The sequence below is a fragment of the Ischnura elegans genome, chromosome 6, assembly GCF_921293095.1.
Source record: "Ischnura elegans chromosome 6, ioIscEleg1.1, whole genome shotgun sequence".
Taxonomy (NCBI): Eukaryota; Metazoa; Arthropoda; class Insecta; order Odonata; family Coenagrionidae; genus Ischnura; species Ischnura elegans.
The window spans coordinates 116340547-116355268 of NC_060251.1; the positions used below are offsets into that span (position 1 = coordinate 116340547).

Sequence of the window (14722 nt, forward strand, 5' to 3'; positions counted from 1 at the left end):
TTTCAATCTCAAAGTTATTCGTTAATAATACGTCTTATGGCACGTAACATATAACTTCGCCGTTCTCAAGAAAAAACTATCTATAACTAATTCATAAATTGTCGTTGTGAACTAGAAGTACTACATAACAATATTATAATCTGAAATAACTATGTAGAGAAGGCTCTTTGCATCCAAAGAGCATTTATTATTCAACATAAAACCGTCTCGAAATTCGATAGCATAAAGTGGTGATGGCAAGTATTTGATTAAACCTTGTTGCACTCCATATACTTCCCTTGGATAAATAATTTCTTTCTGGCAGAGTAAAAGGTGTTCATACAAAGTCCCAAATGGATCTATTATTTAAGAGTGAATTCTTCTTTATTTTGACATTAAATTAGATATGCCCATGGGCTATGAAAATCTTAGCTTACCGTAGAGCCTGACGAAATAAGATTTTCAATGATAGTTACTTGTGAAATTTGGTATCGTTGACACATCTGCCATTATTACTCTCGAATGCATCAAAATGCAAGCCAAAATTTACGTATGGTCCAGCCTCGGCTAATAAAACGTACCCGTCCCAGGAGCTTAAGTATTTGAAATATTATTTGGGATGAGCAAAAGTTTCAATCCCACTTCATTAGATGTATCAATCTAATACAAAATTTGGAAGTCCTGCCATATCACCAGCATTCACATTTGTATAAAGAACACGACATCTCTTAAATCACAGCTCAGATCTTACTTAAAATGCATGAAGTAATCACCACAAGGAATTTTGGCGGCAGGAAAGAAAAAAAACAGAAGTAAAATACAAATATTTTGTATTTCCATTCGTCAATCAAAATAATACCTACAATTTTCTCTTATTACGATGAACTAATTTGGTGAAACAAATACTGGTATTTTCTTTTGAACAAAAATCATTTAAAAGAGCACTGGCAGAAGCCACAATAACTATCTTCAATAGTTTTTCAGATGAATGTCCATTGTCACATGAACCATTTATAAAAAACAAATCTACCATAGTCCTTTATGTCACTTCAACCACTATGACATTCTGTCTTCTAGATGACAGTTTCAAATGAAGTAATGGCACCCTCCTCCTATTACACTTCTAATTCAACACGAGTTATCTTCCCCATCTTCTCCCGCAAGGCCACAGGTTCTTTTCTGATGTCACTCGCTGAGAAGTGAAGATCACACGACTAAAATTAATAAATAAGAAAAAGTCATGAAAATTACAAAGTAGTTATTTCATATCCAATTTTTGGCATTTCTGCATGAGATACATCTAATGACTAGGCCAGTAAATATAGGAGATCATTATGTACCTTAAAGATTTTTTAAAATTTAAAACTAGACCGTGAGATAATTTCAGATGATGAAAGCCGGGCATAGATAAATTACGGTTCATTGCACCAATTGTAAGAGAAAAACGCAAATTTTCATTCACGGTTGTTCAGACACACCAATAACATAGTATAGCATAGTATAGAAACATACGTTTCTGACGCGACTTATGCATTTCTCATGATTAGATGCTATCCATGCAATTTATCAAGTAAATATCGTTGGTCTTACGGAATTATGTATAAGCTGAAATTAATTTGAACCCAAGAACCCTAGAAATTTATGTGCTTTACCCCCTAATATAAGTTACTACGCCAAAAATAAAAGACTGGTAGTTTCATGGAAAATACCTAAGCACATAAATTATCGCGTAGATAATTCGCATTGCTTTTCAACTATGAGTAACAAAAGTATAGTTAAATAAGCACTGTTTTGCTGAGTTTTTAGACGCATAACACAGCAGAGGGAAAGATAATAAAGAATATTCGATGCTATAAACTTGGCAGCTATATTATAATTCCCAAGAAACTCCTTCAACCTCACGTTTACTGAACGAAATAATACAAAAAATTCAGCTTAAATACAAGAATTTCCAATTGAAATGCCGCTTCTGTATTTAAATCACCACTTTTAGTACTGTCAACATCCCCAAGACACATCTACCTAGAAATTACATCCAAATAATTACAGCTAGAAAGAGTACATACCTTAATGTTTTCCGTCGAGGTGAAATTGTCTATTTTTATCCCCCATATACACTTCTTCTTCAGCTCAGGATCTTTTGGAAAGTTAAAAACTTGAACCTCGGGTCCACTCCTGTGGAGTTTTCTTCACATCCCGGCACTACACACGTGAAAGGAACTTTTTAACAAAAAGGCCTCACAAATACACGTTCATGAAGTCCAGCGAATGAAATTCAATAATAAAGGAAACTTCACTACCCTCAGAAACTTAAATTTTCACCAACTAACACCACAAAAGTCCCTAAAATGTGGTAAAACGTAACGTAAATACACTCGTAAACAAAGTGGTCTCCAACGGCAGCCGGAACAACACAGCACTTCTCGTGGTGACGTCAGAGCCTCAGCCGTCGCTTGTGACGGGGCCTTTTCTCTAGGTGGCTATGGCAAGGCTGACACCGCGGCCGCTTAGGTGTGTGGCAGCCTTTGTGCCCCAAACTTATAGTCTATACTCAAAACATTTATCTTCCTGGAATTGATGGAATCGGAATATTTGAGCGAGGGTCAGGGGATCACCTAGAGGTCTCAAATTTTTCAGGCCTTATTTTTGATCGGTCCCACAACTTTTTTTCATTGGGCCAGATGGATTTGAAAAAAATCGATTTTTCCGATCCGCCCTACTGTACATATGAACATACTTATTTATTTTTATCCTAAAGAACTCCACCTGCGTAACACAAATGTACTTGCATGTTGCATATGTTTGGAAATGTGCAGGGGTCGTTTCTGTTTTAGCTACATATTTATTTTATATATTTATTATTACATATTGCTACAAGTAGGCTATTGCCTAATTATATGAATAAATTAATAAAAAGTCTACCAATATTATAATTATGTTAAGAGATGGAAAATACTCCTGTATTATTTAAATAAATACTTCTTTAAAAAACTTTTTTTTAAACACGCTTTTATTTCGCTTGGAACAAGTAATAAAAAAATATTTCAAAAAATGGACTAAAAAGTAAACAATAAATTTTATATGAATAGTTCAAAGAACCTGGGTAATCCATAATATTTTCACTTATAAATTTTTGAAATGATAATTTAAAGAACCTGGGTAACCTATAATGTTTTCACTAAAAATAAAAGCGTGGGGGCCTCGCCATAACATATTACTCCATTACATAAAAATACTACTCCACTAAATTTCTATAACATTTATATCCGTGAGGCCCCCACGCTTTTATTTTTAGTGAAAACATTATAGATTACCCAGGTTCCTTGAATTATCATTTCAAAAATTTATTAGTGAAAATATTATGGATTACCCAGGTTCTTTGAACTATTCATATAAAAATTTATTGTTTACTTTTTAGTCCATTTTTTGAAATATTTTTTTATTACTTGTTCCAAGCGAAATAAAAGAGTGTTAAAAAAAATTTTTTTTTAAAGAAGTATTTATTTTCTACTTTTTAGTCTTCACATCTTGCAATCGTATACTTGACCACTTTCATAAGTTTTGTTTAACTATAAAAGCCCACCTCGTTGTATTTTTTTCGAAAAAATCCGCCATGTTGAAAATTCCGTATTTAAAATTAATATGTTTATAATGATCAAAATACACTCTTTAGATGTTCGAAAGTGGTAAAATATTGTATTGTCACCGGGAATACGACTTCCTGTTAAGTTTCAGATCGATTGGAAGTCAGAAAGTGGTCGAATTTTTGATTGCAAGATTTGAACTAAACATACAAACAGACAGAGTGAGTTAAATAAAAGCATGTAAAAATACATTAATTTTAATGCCATTCGACTAACAAATGAAGTTTGAACCAAAAAATACAATTACTTACACCCCTAATAAATCATTGTGACATCAACCGAGAATCAATCAACGCTTTCTCTTTAAAATTTTAGCATTTGTGTGGAAGATCTTAAAAAATATAGTCGTTCTACTCCATTCCTCTATGTAGGAAGGATTTTTTCAAAATGTGCATTTTCATGTGTATACAGTTACGATGGTATTGTGATGATAACATAACAATGACGTCATCAGCGTACATAACAGGCATTGATTATTGAAAGTCTAGGAGATGGTTTCAGAAGAAAGAAAGATCCTTACCATGTATCATAAAAACAAGTAAGCACTGTTGAACTCTCAGCTACACCACTAGAAACCCCTCGAGGTAAGACGTGAACCAATGAAGGGGGATAACTCTTATTTTCAATGTTCATAATTCTATTAGCAGTGCATCTGGATTAGCACCGTCAACAACTCACAATCACAAAAAACAGTTCTAAAGTGTTATTTTTAGCATTCATGGCGTTCAGCGACTGGATAAACTGGGAATTATGCAAAAGTATTCATGAATATTTGCTCCAACAGGGAATTTTAAAATATTTTGTTTCAAATTCATTTCAGATAAAACTTTTCCAGTCCAACACTCATTTTGTGGCCTAAAACGTGTTTGTCGTAATTTAAACGCAGTATCTTAGTGGAATTTTTACAGCCACATTGAAACGTGAGACTAGATGACAGAGTCGAAATGTACAGCATTCGTGACTCAAGTAAGATTTGAAAACATGAGGAATAGAATGGCGTCATTTACTTATGAGGTTGAAGCGGCGTTTTGGCTTGTATTGAATAAATTTAAATTTTAAATGCAATGAATGCTAAGTGACCTATTCCTTGTTCTTGTAAATATATTAGCATAATATAATGTAAAAGTATTGAAGTAATTTTGGGTGTTTTAAAATTCTTATCTATCACAGCAATCACCTAAGATTAACCTAAAATTGTGAAAAAATTCCTTGGAAAACAGATGAATCGTGCTTGAATTTTTTGCTTTGATTGGCTGCTGGACCCCCTGTCATCTTATGAGCGAAGCATGCAATTAATTTTCCCGAAACACAGCAGTGTATAATGCCTAAAAAGCCTGCTTACTGAGCAGTAGTGTGCAAAAAATAAGGTTATAACCTACTTACAACATTATCGGCGTCACAGCTTTTGGGAGCTTGGACAGCAATTTCCACTGTGACCATTTTTCCTTCCAACGTAACACTTGCTCATCCAATTAGCAATATTCTTATGAAAATATGTTCAGTTGAAATATACCTTATGCATCTAATCTATTGTATTCTTTGAAATTTCCTACAGGCATGGAAATCATATATTTTATTACAATCTACAAATATTAATCTTTGTATGATGGTGGTGTTTTTTTCTTGATTTCAGTTTATGCACTAAAATGTATTCAATGTAGAGGTTAACGGGCCCTGAAATTTTCGGGTCGGGCCTTTTCAAATCTCGGGTCAAAATCAGGTCAGGTCAAAAATCGCACGACTTAAATGCATCTCAAAAAATATTTTACTTTTCATTCTTTCATTATCTTTGGCAAAGTTTAAAAGATAATTTGGTCATTATTTGAGACATTTCTCTGTTTCTACTCTCACAGTCAGGAAGATTAGTTTTTGGGATGTATTAGCAACTGCAGGAAATACAGTTTGGTGTTTGTTTTACCCTTCATTCATCTCCCAACTTAGCATTGTATTTTTTTAAATCTATACATTGAGTCCTCGTTTAACGCCACTTACCGTTCCTGTAAAATGTGACGATAAGCGAAATGATGTTAATCGAAGCATAATATCCCATTAAAAGCAATGTAAAAAGTGAATAATGGCTTCTAGACCTCACAATTCCTACGCGAAAAAAATGTTAGCATATTATATCTGGGGCATTTTTTATGATGGAATGCCAAACTATTGCATAAATATGAGTTCCTGTCTTCATCGACGACAATAGCAGCGGTGACGTGAATCCTTCTCCATTTTTGTATCTTCCAACATTTGCTTTCCGGCTTCGCTATGGTGGTCGTCCGGGCGAGCATCGCCTGGGCATCATCATCGCTGAAACATCGTCGCAGTCACAGGAACCAAAATTATTGTGAACTCGGCAAAAAAAAGTGACGACAAAAACTCCGAGTTCTACACGGAAAAATGCCTTGAAATCACTTTTTAGGTTCCTGAAAACCATTATGTCAAGTAAAACCTTGCGCACCTACGCAAGGATTCATTTTGCAGAAATTTTTGCTAAAACTGTAATCGCAATTAAGAAAAAATACACGGTTTTACAATTTGCTTAGACTGACTATTACTGCCCACAAAACGAACAACCTGCAACGCCCGCCACTTCGCCTTTTTTTTCGCGTGAAATTTAAAAGACTTGACGTTATCGCGAAGCGTAGGTGCGATAAACCAATGACTGTCTCAAAATTTTCGTGACGTTATCGCGAAATGACGTTAAACGGGGTGACGTAGAACGAGGACTCACTGTATAGATAAAAGAAAGTCGAAAATGTTTTAGTTACATAATTTATAACTCGATAATGACTGCACCGATTTTGATGACACATATTTAATTTTTGGATTGGCGTCAGCCCCGGATAACAGAATAAATATTGAAACTGTGATGGGTTGGGCCGGTACGGCATACCCCCTAAAATCCAAACTCGTTATAAGCGTACGGGTTAAAGTAGTATTTTAAATCTGCAAAATAGAGCTCTACTGCAAATTTTGTAATGAATTTCAGAAAGAAAAATTGGAAATGATAATTTAATCTCTCAGGTTATCTCGTGGCACTACTTGGAACTAATATAAGAGTTGAAGGTTGACATTTCAATTGTGGCCTGATGAATAATACATGTTCGGCTGTTGGCAATTTTTGGTGAGTACTGCCTAAATTGATTTCCCAACCACAGAACTGCATTGAAATAAGGTGAAAGTTTGTGAAAAAAATTAATTTTGAACTTTGGAGTTGGTAACACTGGGAAAGCTGTCGAGTTGGTCAAAACTGTATGATTTGTTTTTTTTTTAACCAATTAAAGGAATGAGATTCATAACTATGTTAAAAATATTTTATTAACTAAAACATATTTAAAATATTGAAATAATATTAATCAAGCTAAGTCAAGTTGAGTCATCAACAAAAACGTCACTGCCATGTGTGTAAACCAGAGTTCCCACTCAATCTTGAAAACCTTAAAACCATGAATTTCGTATACCATGAAAAAAACTGGTAAAATCCGTGAATTTCGTCATACAACCTTAAAAATCTCTCAATCTTGATTTTTTGATCGTAGAACTACGATAGGTGAATTGAAAGAAAAATGGATATTTTGATCATATTTCAAGGTCAGTCACTCACAGACATGGCTACGGATTTAAATGGACAGGTATACACCCATGTCTCGTATAGAGCAAGGGATGCGTTCATTGGGGTCTTTGCGCTATACGAATTTGCGTTATACGAGAGCGTTTTAACATAAGGAAGATAGGGATGCGTTCCATAGGTAGCATAGGTCTTGGGTATTGAATTTCCTCTAAAACATCTATATTCCCATAAAAAGCCTTAGAAAACATTATTTCTATAAATATTTATAGTTTAAAACATCTTTAAAGATAGTATTCACGCATTCAAAGACTTTTATTCACGTTAAAAAAAATTCTTACGTGCTTTCGAAATTCCATCCTGTCGTGCGGGTGGGCTAACATCTGCTATCTCAGGGGATCGTAATGCGTTGCCGGCAGTTGACGATTTTTCAAACTAGTCTAAAAACAACTATTGTGTCACCCAGGCCCTTTTGTCGCTCATCGAAATGACAGGAAAATGCTACTTTAAATGCCATTTCATAGCTAGCGGAGTTTATGAATGATAAATCATTTTAATTTGAAGTCCTCCGAGTCATTAGCAGCTACGTGAAACAGTCTTTAAATGCCTTGAAACCTGACCCAGGTTTTCCTTCCCTGAAAATGAATGAATGAGAATGCATTCTTTTCCAAAAGAATATCGTCTCATCAACACTAAAAACTAGTTGAGGGGGAAAGGAGCCACTTTCAATAACAGCTTGGAGTTCATCAGAAAATGTTGTGGTGGCTGCGCTATCAACACTTGCAGATTCACCTGATATCGCCGCACTGAAAATACCTGCTTGCCGTTTAAATTCTGGAACCAACCGGAGCTTTCACTTAATGTCTCGGAGCGATTACCACTCTCGTCTTTTTGTACTGATTCACCATGAACTTTCCGTGTGTGTAGACCGCTTGGTTGAAGTTGGTGCGGCTGAGGTCACTGATATTTTAGCTTCGTCTTTATTCAGAATAAGGCATCGTGAGTTTAAACTTCCGCGCAATATCGCTTTGACGCTCTCCATTTTCAAAGCAATTGACCTCTCTCAAGTCCTCTTCTAGGTTTATAGTTTTTATTGATAAATTCTTGATTTTTCTACACGCATTCCTATTTTTTGCCATATTCTCTTGGTTTTTACTCTGTATGGCTCTATCTAAATCACCTTCCACTGCTGAACTGTATTCCTGAGACGCAGAAGGCCTAAGACTGCGGGGAGGGAACGAAGCCATTGTGTTTGAGACTCTATAGCGGACCCTTTTATGTGTTGATGCTATTCATGCTCAACTCGGCCACCGCTCCATTTCTCCCCCGTGAATACCGATGACCTTGAAGGCTTTAGCGTAGACTCTCTACCTGGAAGTCAATCGCCCGGTAACCTACGACGGCAAAAATACGTCTCAAATCGTATTGCTGAAAAAAAAACTCATTTCCACTAGCCCCACGCTTAATTAACGATCTAAATTATTTATTATCATTCTGTTAAGGAGACGAGATAAATCTTCGGTAGTCCGGCTATCTACACCCAATGACGAGTCATACTTTTGGCAATTGCGCAGCAATGAATTTCGATTAATATATAAACAAAAAAGAAGATTTGAGGCAAGAAATAATATTACTATGCGTAAATTGATAGAAATTTCGTGTGTACTTAGCGCAAGTTCACGTTTTATCACGAGAGCGTTTAAGATTTTTGATTAGGCTACACTGCATTGCAATGTTTCCCCGAGGAAGGTATTTGCGCTATATCGAAATTGCGCTAATCGAAATTGCGCTATACGAGACATGGGTGTATTTGAAGCGCAATTATTTGTCCGTGTGCCATGATGACACATTGACCTTAAGGCTGTACCAAAGCTAGAAGACTGGTCACTGGTAGTCATTAACACTTGCGAAAATTCAGACACTTCTTAACTTCCCTGGCACCCTGGTCCCTCCATTTTCCCACTCACAACCTTTAGCCGGAGCTGAATTTTGCAAACGATATGGGACGTCAGGAGAGATAGCACTTTCATTGCTGCTGTGTTTACATTCACGGTGTCTATCACGTTCGTTAAATTTGTAGTTAACCTGTGGCCGATGATTGCTACGTGATCAATATTTCTCCCTAAAATGGTTTATCTACAAACTGTGAATTTGAAGACATTTAGACCATGAAAACCTGGAAAAACTGTGAATTTTACGATTTAGATTGCGTGGGAACCCTGGTGTAAACAAATCTCCAAGCAATTGTTGACTATCAGTAAAAGCCATGTTCATGTCAATAAAGCGAGCAGATTGATTTGGAATTTTTGCGATTTTGTTCCATTGAAAGATGAGCTCATCAAAAAAGTGTGCCGAACCAAACATGATTGGGAAAGGCAATAATCACTGGTGGTTGAGTGAGCGAGCCATTTTGGTGGCTAAGAACAAAGATGTGGATGACTTAAACTTCATAAATTAGAATAAAGTCATTGGTATTCTGCAGTCACTCAAATTGACTGTGACTGTGAAACAAAGAAAAACGAAGTCACTAACCATCCACCTGAATTTTTAAACTTCTTCGACATGCCTGGCAGAACACCACACAATTTACAGCTGAAGGTGGGCTCAGTAGTCATGATGCTTCAAAACATAAACCAAACTATGAAATGGAACTCATTTAGTGGTAAAAAAAGCAATTTGTAAGCACGGCTTTCATTTAGTTTATTAAAAGCTGCGAGATGATGGAGAGCCACCTTGAAACGGACTTTGTCTGAAACCCAGCCATTAGCACGACTCCACAGACTAGGGCTGACGGCTGATAGGGGAGGTAGTCATAGTTGGGCAGCGGAATAGGAGTGTAAGGCTTGGGCTGAATAAAGTGAAGCTGCTTTGTGTGAGAATTTGGACTTGTTACCTGCTTTATTTCCCCCGAATCCTTTTACTGTCAACGAAGGAGACTTACAATTTATTGGTACTCAATGATGTTCAATTTGATTCATGCGGCTATATTGAAAGGAAAATTCAAAGATGAGGAAGTTCTCATTTGAGGATTCCCATGACCTCAACCGATATGCACTTGGCAAGTTTAACTTTGAGTTTAAGTGAATTCAACTTCCAATTCATGTTGCATTCATGATTATTATTATTATATGAATAAAGTTTCTTCTCCTGACCTTCCTTATTATTACAACAATATAGTGTTTATGATCTTGGAGTATAGGTCATGATAAATAAAATACACATTTGGCCAACGTTTCGGAGATTTATTCTCCTTCCTCAGGGCTCTTAATTATAATGACAGCTGAAGGTGGGCTCAGTAGTCATGATGCTTCAAAACATAAACCAAACTATGAAATGGAACTCATTTAGTGGTAAAAAAAACAATTTGTAAGCACGGCTTTCATTAAGATTGAGATCAAAACAAACAGAAAATTGGCCCTATAGGGCTTTACTTTTACGTTTTACATAGGGATAGCACTTTTTGACCCCAAAAAACTCAATTGAGGGTCCTTAGTACTTAGGGCCCTTGGGGCACGGGTTGCCGTTATTTTAAAGTAACCAAATTTTAACACGTGAATATAGATCTCATTTGTATCATTTTGAGACCAGGAAAACATAACTTTTCGCAATTCTGAAAAATAAGGGCCGGCCTAGTAGTCAGTCTTCTGTGAAATCTGTAGTTTTAATACAAATTCTAGTAATACAAATGAACGTAGAGGACAGAAGGTCAAAAGGATAATTCCTTTCATAGCCATTCTACTCCAGCCTTCTCTACTTTCATACATATCCTATTAGTAGAACAAAGATTAGGAATTATATTGTACTCAGGGGCTTTGTGAGGATTGGTGATTCCTTTAAGGTTAGCACAAACTCCTTATTTCTAAGTTTCTACCCATTTAATTTCTTCCACTTGATGTGTTTTTCAGGTGCTAAGAAGATCTCCTATCACCGAAGGGAGGTGATGCTGGAGTTCATGCTGGCAAATGCTGACCTGGCTTGTGGCCGAATTAGTGGGCCACAGGCAGGATTGAGGAGGTCTGAGCTGTGGAGGGAACTTGCAGATCTCCTCAATTCCTGCCCCACTGGAGGGAGCAAAACCCCAGAGAAATGGTCTAGGGTAAACTTCAACACTGCATTAATCGAACTGTGGTTCTATCACCACGTAAAGGTATTTAAATGGTATTTCCTGTTTTATCATAGTCATGGATGGACTGGAGATCAAACACGAAGCAGAAGGCCATGAAAATAAGGAGGTCGGCCCAGCAGACAGGGGGAGGGCCATCAACTGTCGTGCCACTGACTGCCCTCGAAGAAAAGCTAATTGCTTTTATCGGGGAAATGGCAGTCAGTGGCATTCCGGGAATTGTAGACCCCCTAGAGGTGAGGCACCATGTCATTTATCGTAGCAGTGAAGGTAATATCCAATTGATAAATTATGGTGTAAGTTTGCTTACTTTATCGCATTTCAGATTGTGACAGTTATGCCCGATGGGAGCTTGCCATTTTTCATTGAGGAGGGAGAGGCGTCAACATCAGCTTCCACCGTAGATGGTTCTACCCCGTCCACCTCGGGAATGCCTCCTCCTGCAAAAAAGAGGAGGATTTGTGGTGAGTGATGGTTCAATTGTCAGTATAAAGACTTCTAAAATTTATGTCATGTACCATAATATTGATACCCATTGATTAGAGTTAATATTTGGGCAAATTACCTGACAGCAGCTTCAGTGATAAGGTTGCTCATGTGAGAATTTTATTTTCCTTCTCTTTAGATGCTGATCTCGATGAAAAGGAGGAGAGGGCCCTGGCTGCAAGTGAGGCTATGGCAGATGATATTCAAAGAATAGCATCTGCTGTAGAGGTTGTAGCAAGGAATTCGGAGGAGACGAGGAAAACATTAGAGAGCCTCACCTCTTCTGTAAAGGAGATGAAGGAAATGTAAGTACAGTGGAACCTCGATTTATCGTTTTTCAGGGGGATGGATGAAAAAAACGATGAATGCGGGGAAGTTTGTCCGGGTTGCCTATGTCCCAGGAAACGCTGGATTTTTGCGAATTATTTTTATTTATTTATTTTATTTTTATTTTATTCTCAAACCACCGGATACAGCTCTTATTGGCCATTTTACACCGGGGTGTTCAACAAATGTAACAAGTAAACGTACACAAACGACCATGCCCTGGACCGGGGAAACCTACCCAGGCGGGACTCGAACCCGCGACCTCTTGTTTGGCAGGCGAGAACGTTACCCCGCCGCCACCGAGGCCGGCGGACATTCATTAATGACATTATGACATTCATTAATGGATTTAAAAAAGATTTTAGCTGATTACAGGAATACTATATCTTTATCGAAACACTTAGGTCATATTGTTGATTCGGATTATATCTCTTTCAAATATCCTGAAGGAACACGCCGCTTTGCTAAAAAATGTTTGCACTCCACTCGAATTTTCACTGCTATTTCACTGTAAAAATTCTTATCTATCAAATGCCATTTCAAGTACACGTATTTACGAGATAAATGTGCATGTTATGCCTCAAACAATTGATTTCACCGTGAGTGATTGGTTATGAGATGGATCAAGAAGGCCAAAAATCTATCTAAATTAATGATGAAAAGTTTAAAATTCCACGAAACTGTCTGTTTAAGGTAACATGATTTTAGGAATGCCAGTTTTGTAAGACTTACCAAATGAGGTCAATGCCTTATTTTTGTTTGAAGCACACGACTTATTTTATTAAACTGCTATCACAAAAACATGGTGAATGATTAACATATATGTAAAAGCAATACCTAGCAACCTAACAACCAAACAAGGTTTCCATGGCAACCGTATCCTGCAACGTATACAATCGTAGTATACATCGTGCTTATTCATGGCCCACATCAAACTCCCGCATCGGTTAAGTAATCTATAGACTCGAAACAGACAGATTTTATAAGTCTACAATTTTTTGTGTGCTCTTAGGAATATATATTAATAAGTCTCATAAGAAGAAGCCTCAACTTCTTGGAACCATTTATGTCAAATACCATGCTGAAAACGCCAAAAAATTAGCAGAACATTACTTAACAAAGAGTTATATATTATTTCCAAAAAATTCTTATAAGAATTTCTTAAATAATTATCAAATGCCAACATAAGTTATGGTGACTTAAATGCCTGCCGGATAAAAACCTAAAAGTTATGCAACCTGCGCAACATTCTTATAGAATTCTATAAGAAATGCAAAGTTCTAATAAGAATTTCTGTAAGAGTTATAGTATCTTATAAGAATTTCTGTAAGACTTATAGAATCCTACAAGAATTCTGTAAGACTTATAGAAATCTATTTCCGTGAACCTCCAAAATTTTCCTCTCTCTTATCTTACCCCCTTCCCTTCCCGCATGGTTTCGTAAAGTCTATGACACAGGTCTGAGCCAACAGCACGTGAGAAGGAGAAGTCCTCTGCCAGGCGTACGTTCTCCTTCTTCCTCACTCCTCCCCCCCCTCTTGGTCGCTTCCTCCTTTCCCTCGGATGCTGGGCATCGGGCGCGGATGACTAGGCACACAGGCAAGCGTGGGGTGCGTGATGGTCAAAGGGCGCCTAGAATATTCGAGAGAAACCTTCCCCTCCTTTCCCTTTTTCTTTATTTCCTAAGCTGATGACCCCTCTTCGAGGGAGATAAAAGGGAAAGTCAATTTGGGAGAGGAATTTTGCGACGACTGGGAGGCTGCAGTCAGACGAAGGGTTAGTCCATGGGGAGTGGGACCGTTAGCACGGGATTCGACTCATCTGAGGGAGACAAATAACCAGTGAGAGCTGCCTAGCACCAATCTTTAAAATGTAAGAATAAAACTTTGTGTTACTCTCGAGGGAATGAGGTCTCTCTTTCCGCTGATCTAACTCCCCTGTTCTTAACCCAAGTTCGAGTCGGACGCCCTCCTACGAGGGCGGCACGACATTTGAGTTGAGTTGAGTAATTGAGTTTCACGGGGAAATGGTATGATTATGGGTGTCAACCGAAATTTACATTCATGATGATGAGATTTATAAAAATTCTAACTCTTCAGAGCTATTCCTCGCTTCTGGAAAGACCTTGCTTCAAAATATTGAAGAAATGTGGATCACACTGCTCTCATCACCTCACCACGGACATTTTTTTAAGACTGCTAAAATGCGACCCAATAAAGTGGCAACAGATATCAGCCTTGCATGTGTATGGGATGGAATTGGGCCTCCCTCTAGGCAGTCCTCATGACCACCACTCAACATTTTGTTCATTTGGCGGTCTGATCCTCAACTGTTTTGAGAAGGAAATTTTGGATTTTGCAACCAGTGGACCACTTTAGCCCATTGGAGACAAATTTCTGTTTATCATTGGATTATTAGCAGATATCCTCTTTTCTAGATGATTGCTGTGTTGTTGTAATCTCTGGAGTTCACAGGAGTGGGGAATTCTGAAACTGCATTCCATCAGTTAAATTTAGGCATATAAAGTTAAGTCGAGAATATTAACTGTGGTTAAGTGAAAGTTAATTATACACCTCTACTAATTTATAAAAGTAATGT

General features: G+C 37.2%; 1 protein-coding gene across 1 annotated transcript in view; it reads left to right on the plus strand.

The window, feature by feature from the left end:
• Positions 1-14722, plus strand: part of LOC124161565 — a 34943-nt gene that overhangs the window by 11379 nt on the left and 8842 nt on the right. The window contains exons 2-5 of the mRNA XM_046537947.1: positions 11094-11284; positions 11368-11547; positions 11637-11775; positions 11937-12102. Coding sequence (XP_046393903.1) covers positions 11094-11284; positions 11368-11547; positions 11637-11775; positions 11937-12102 — 676 coding nt within the window. The remainder of the gene's footprint in view (positions 1-11093; positions 11285-11367; positions 11548-11636; positions 11776-11936; positions 12103-14722) is intronic.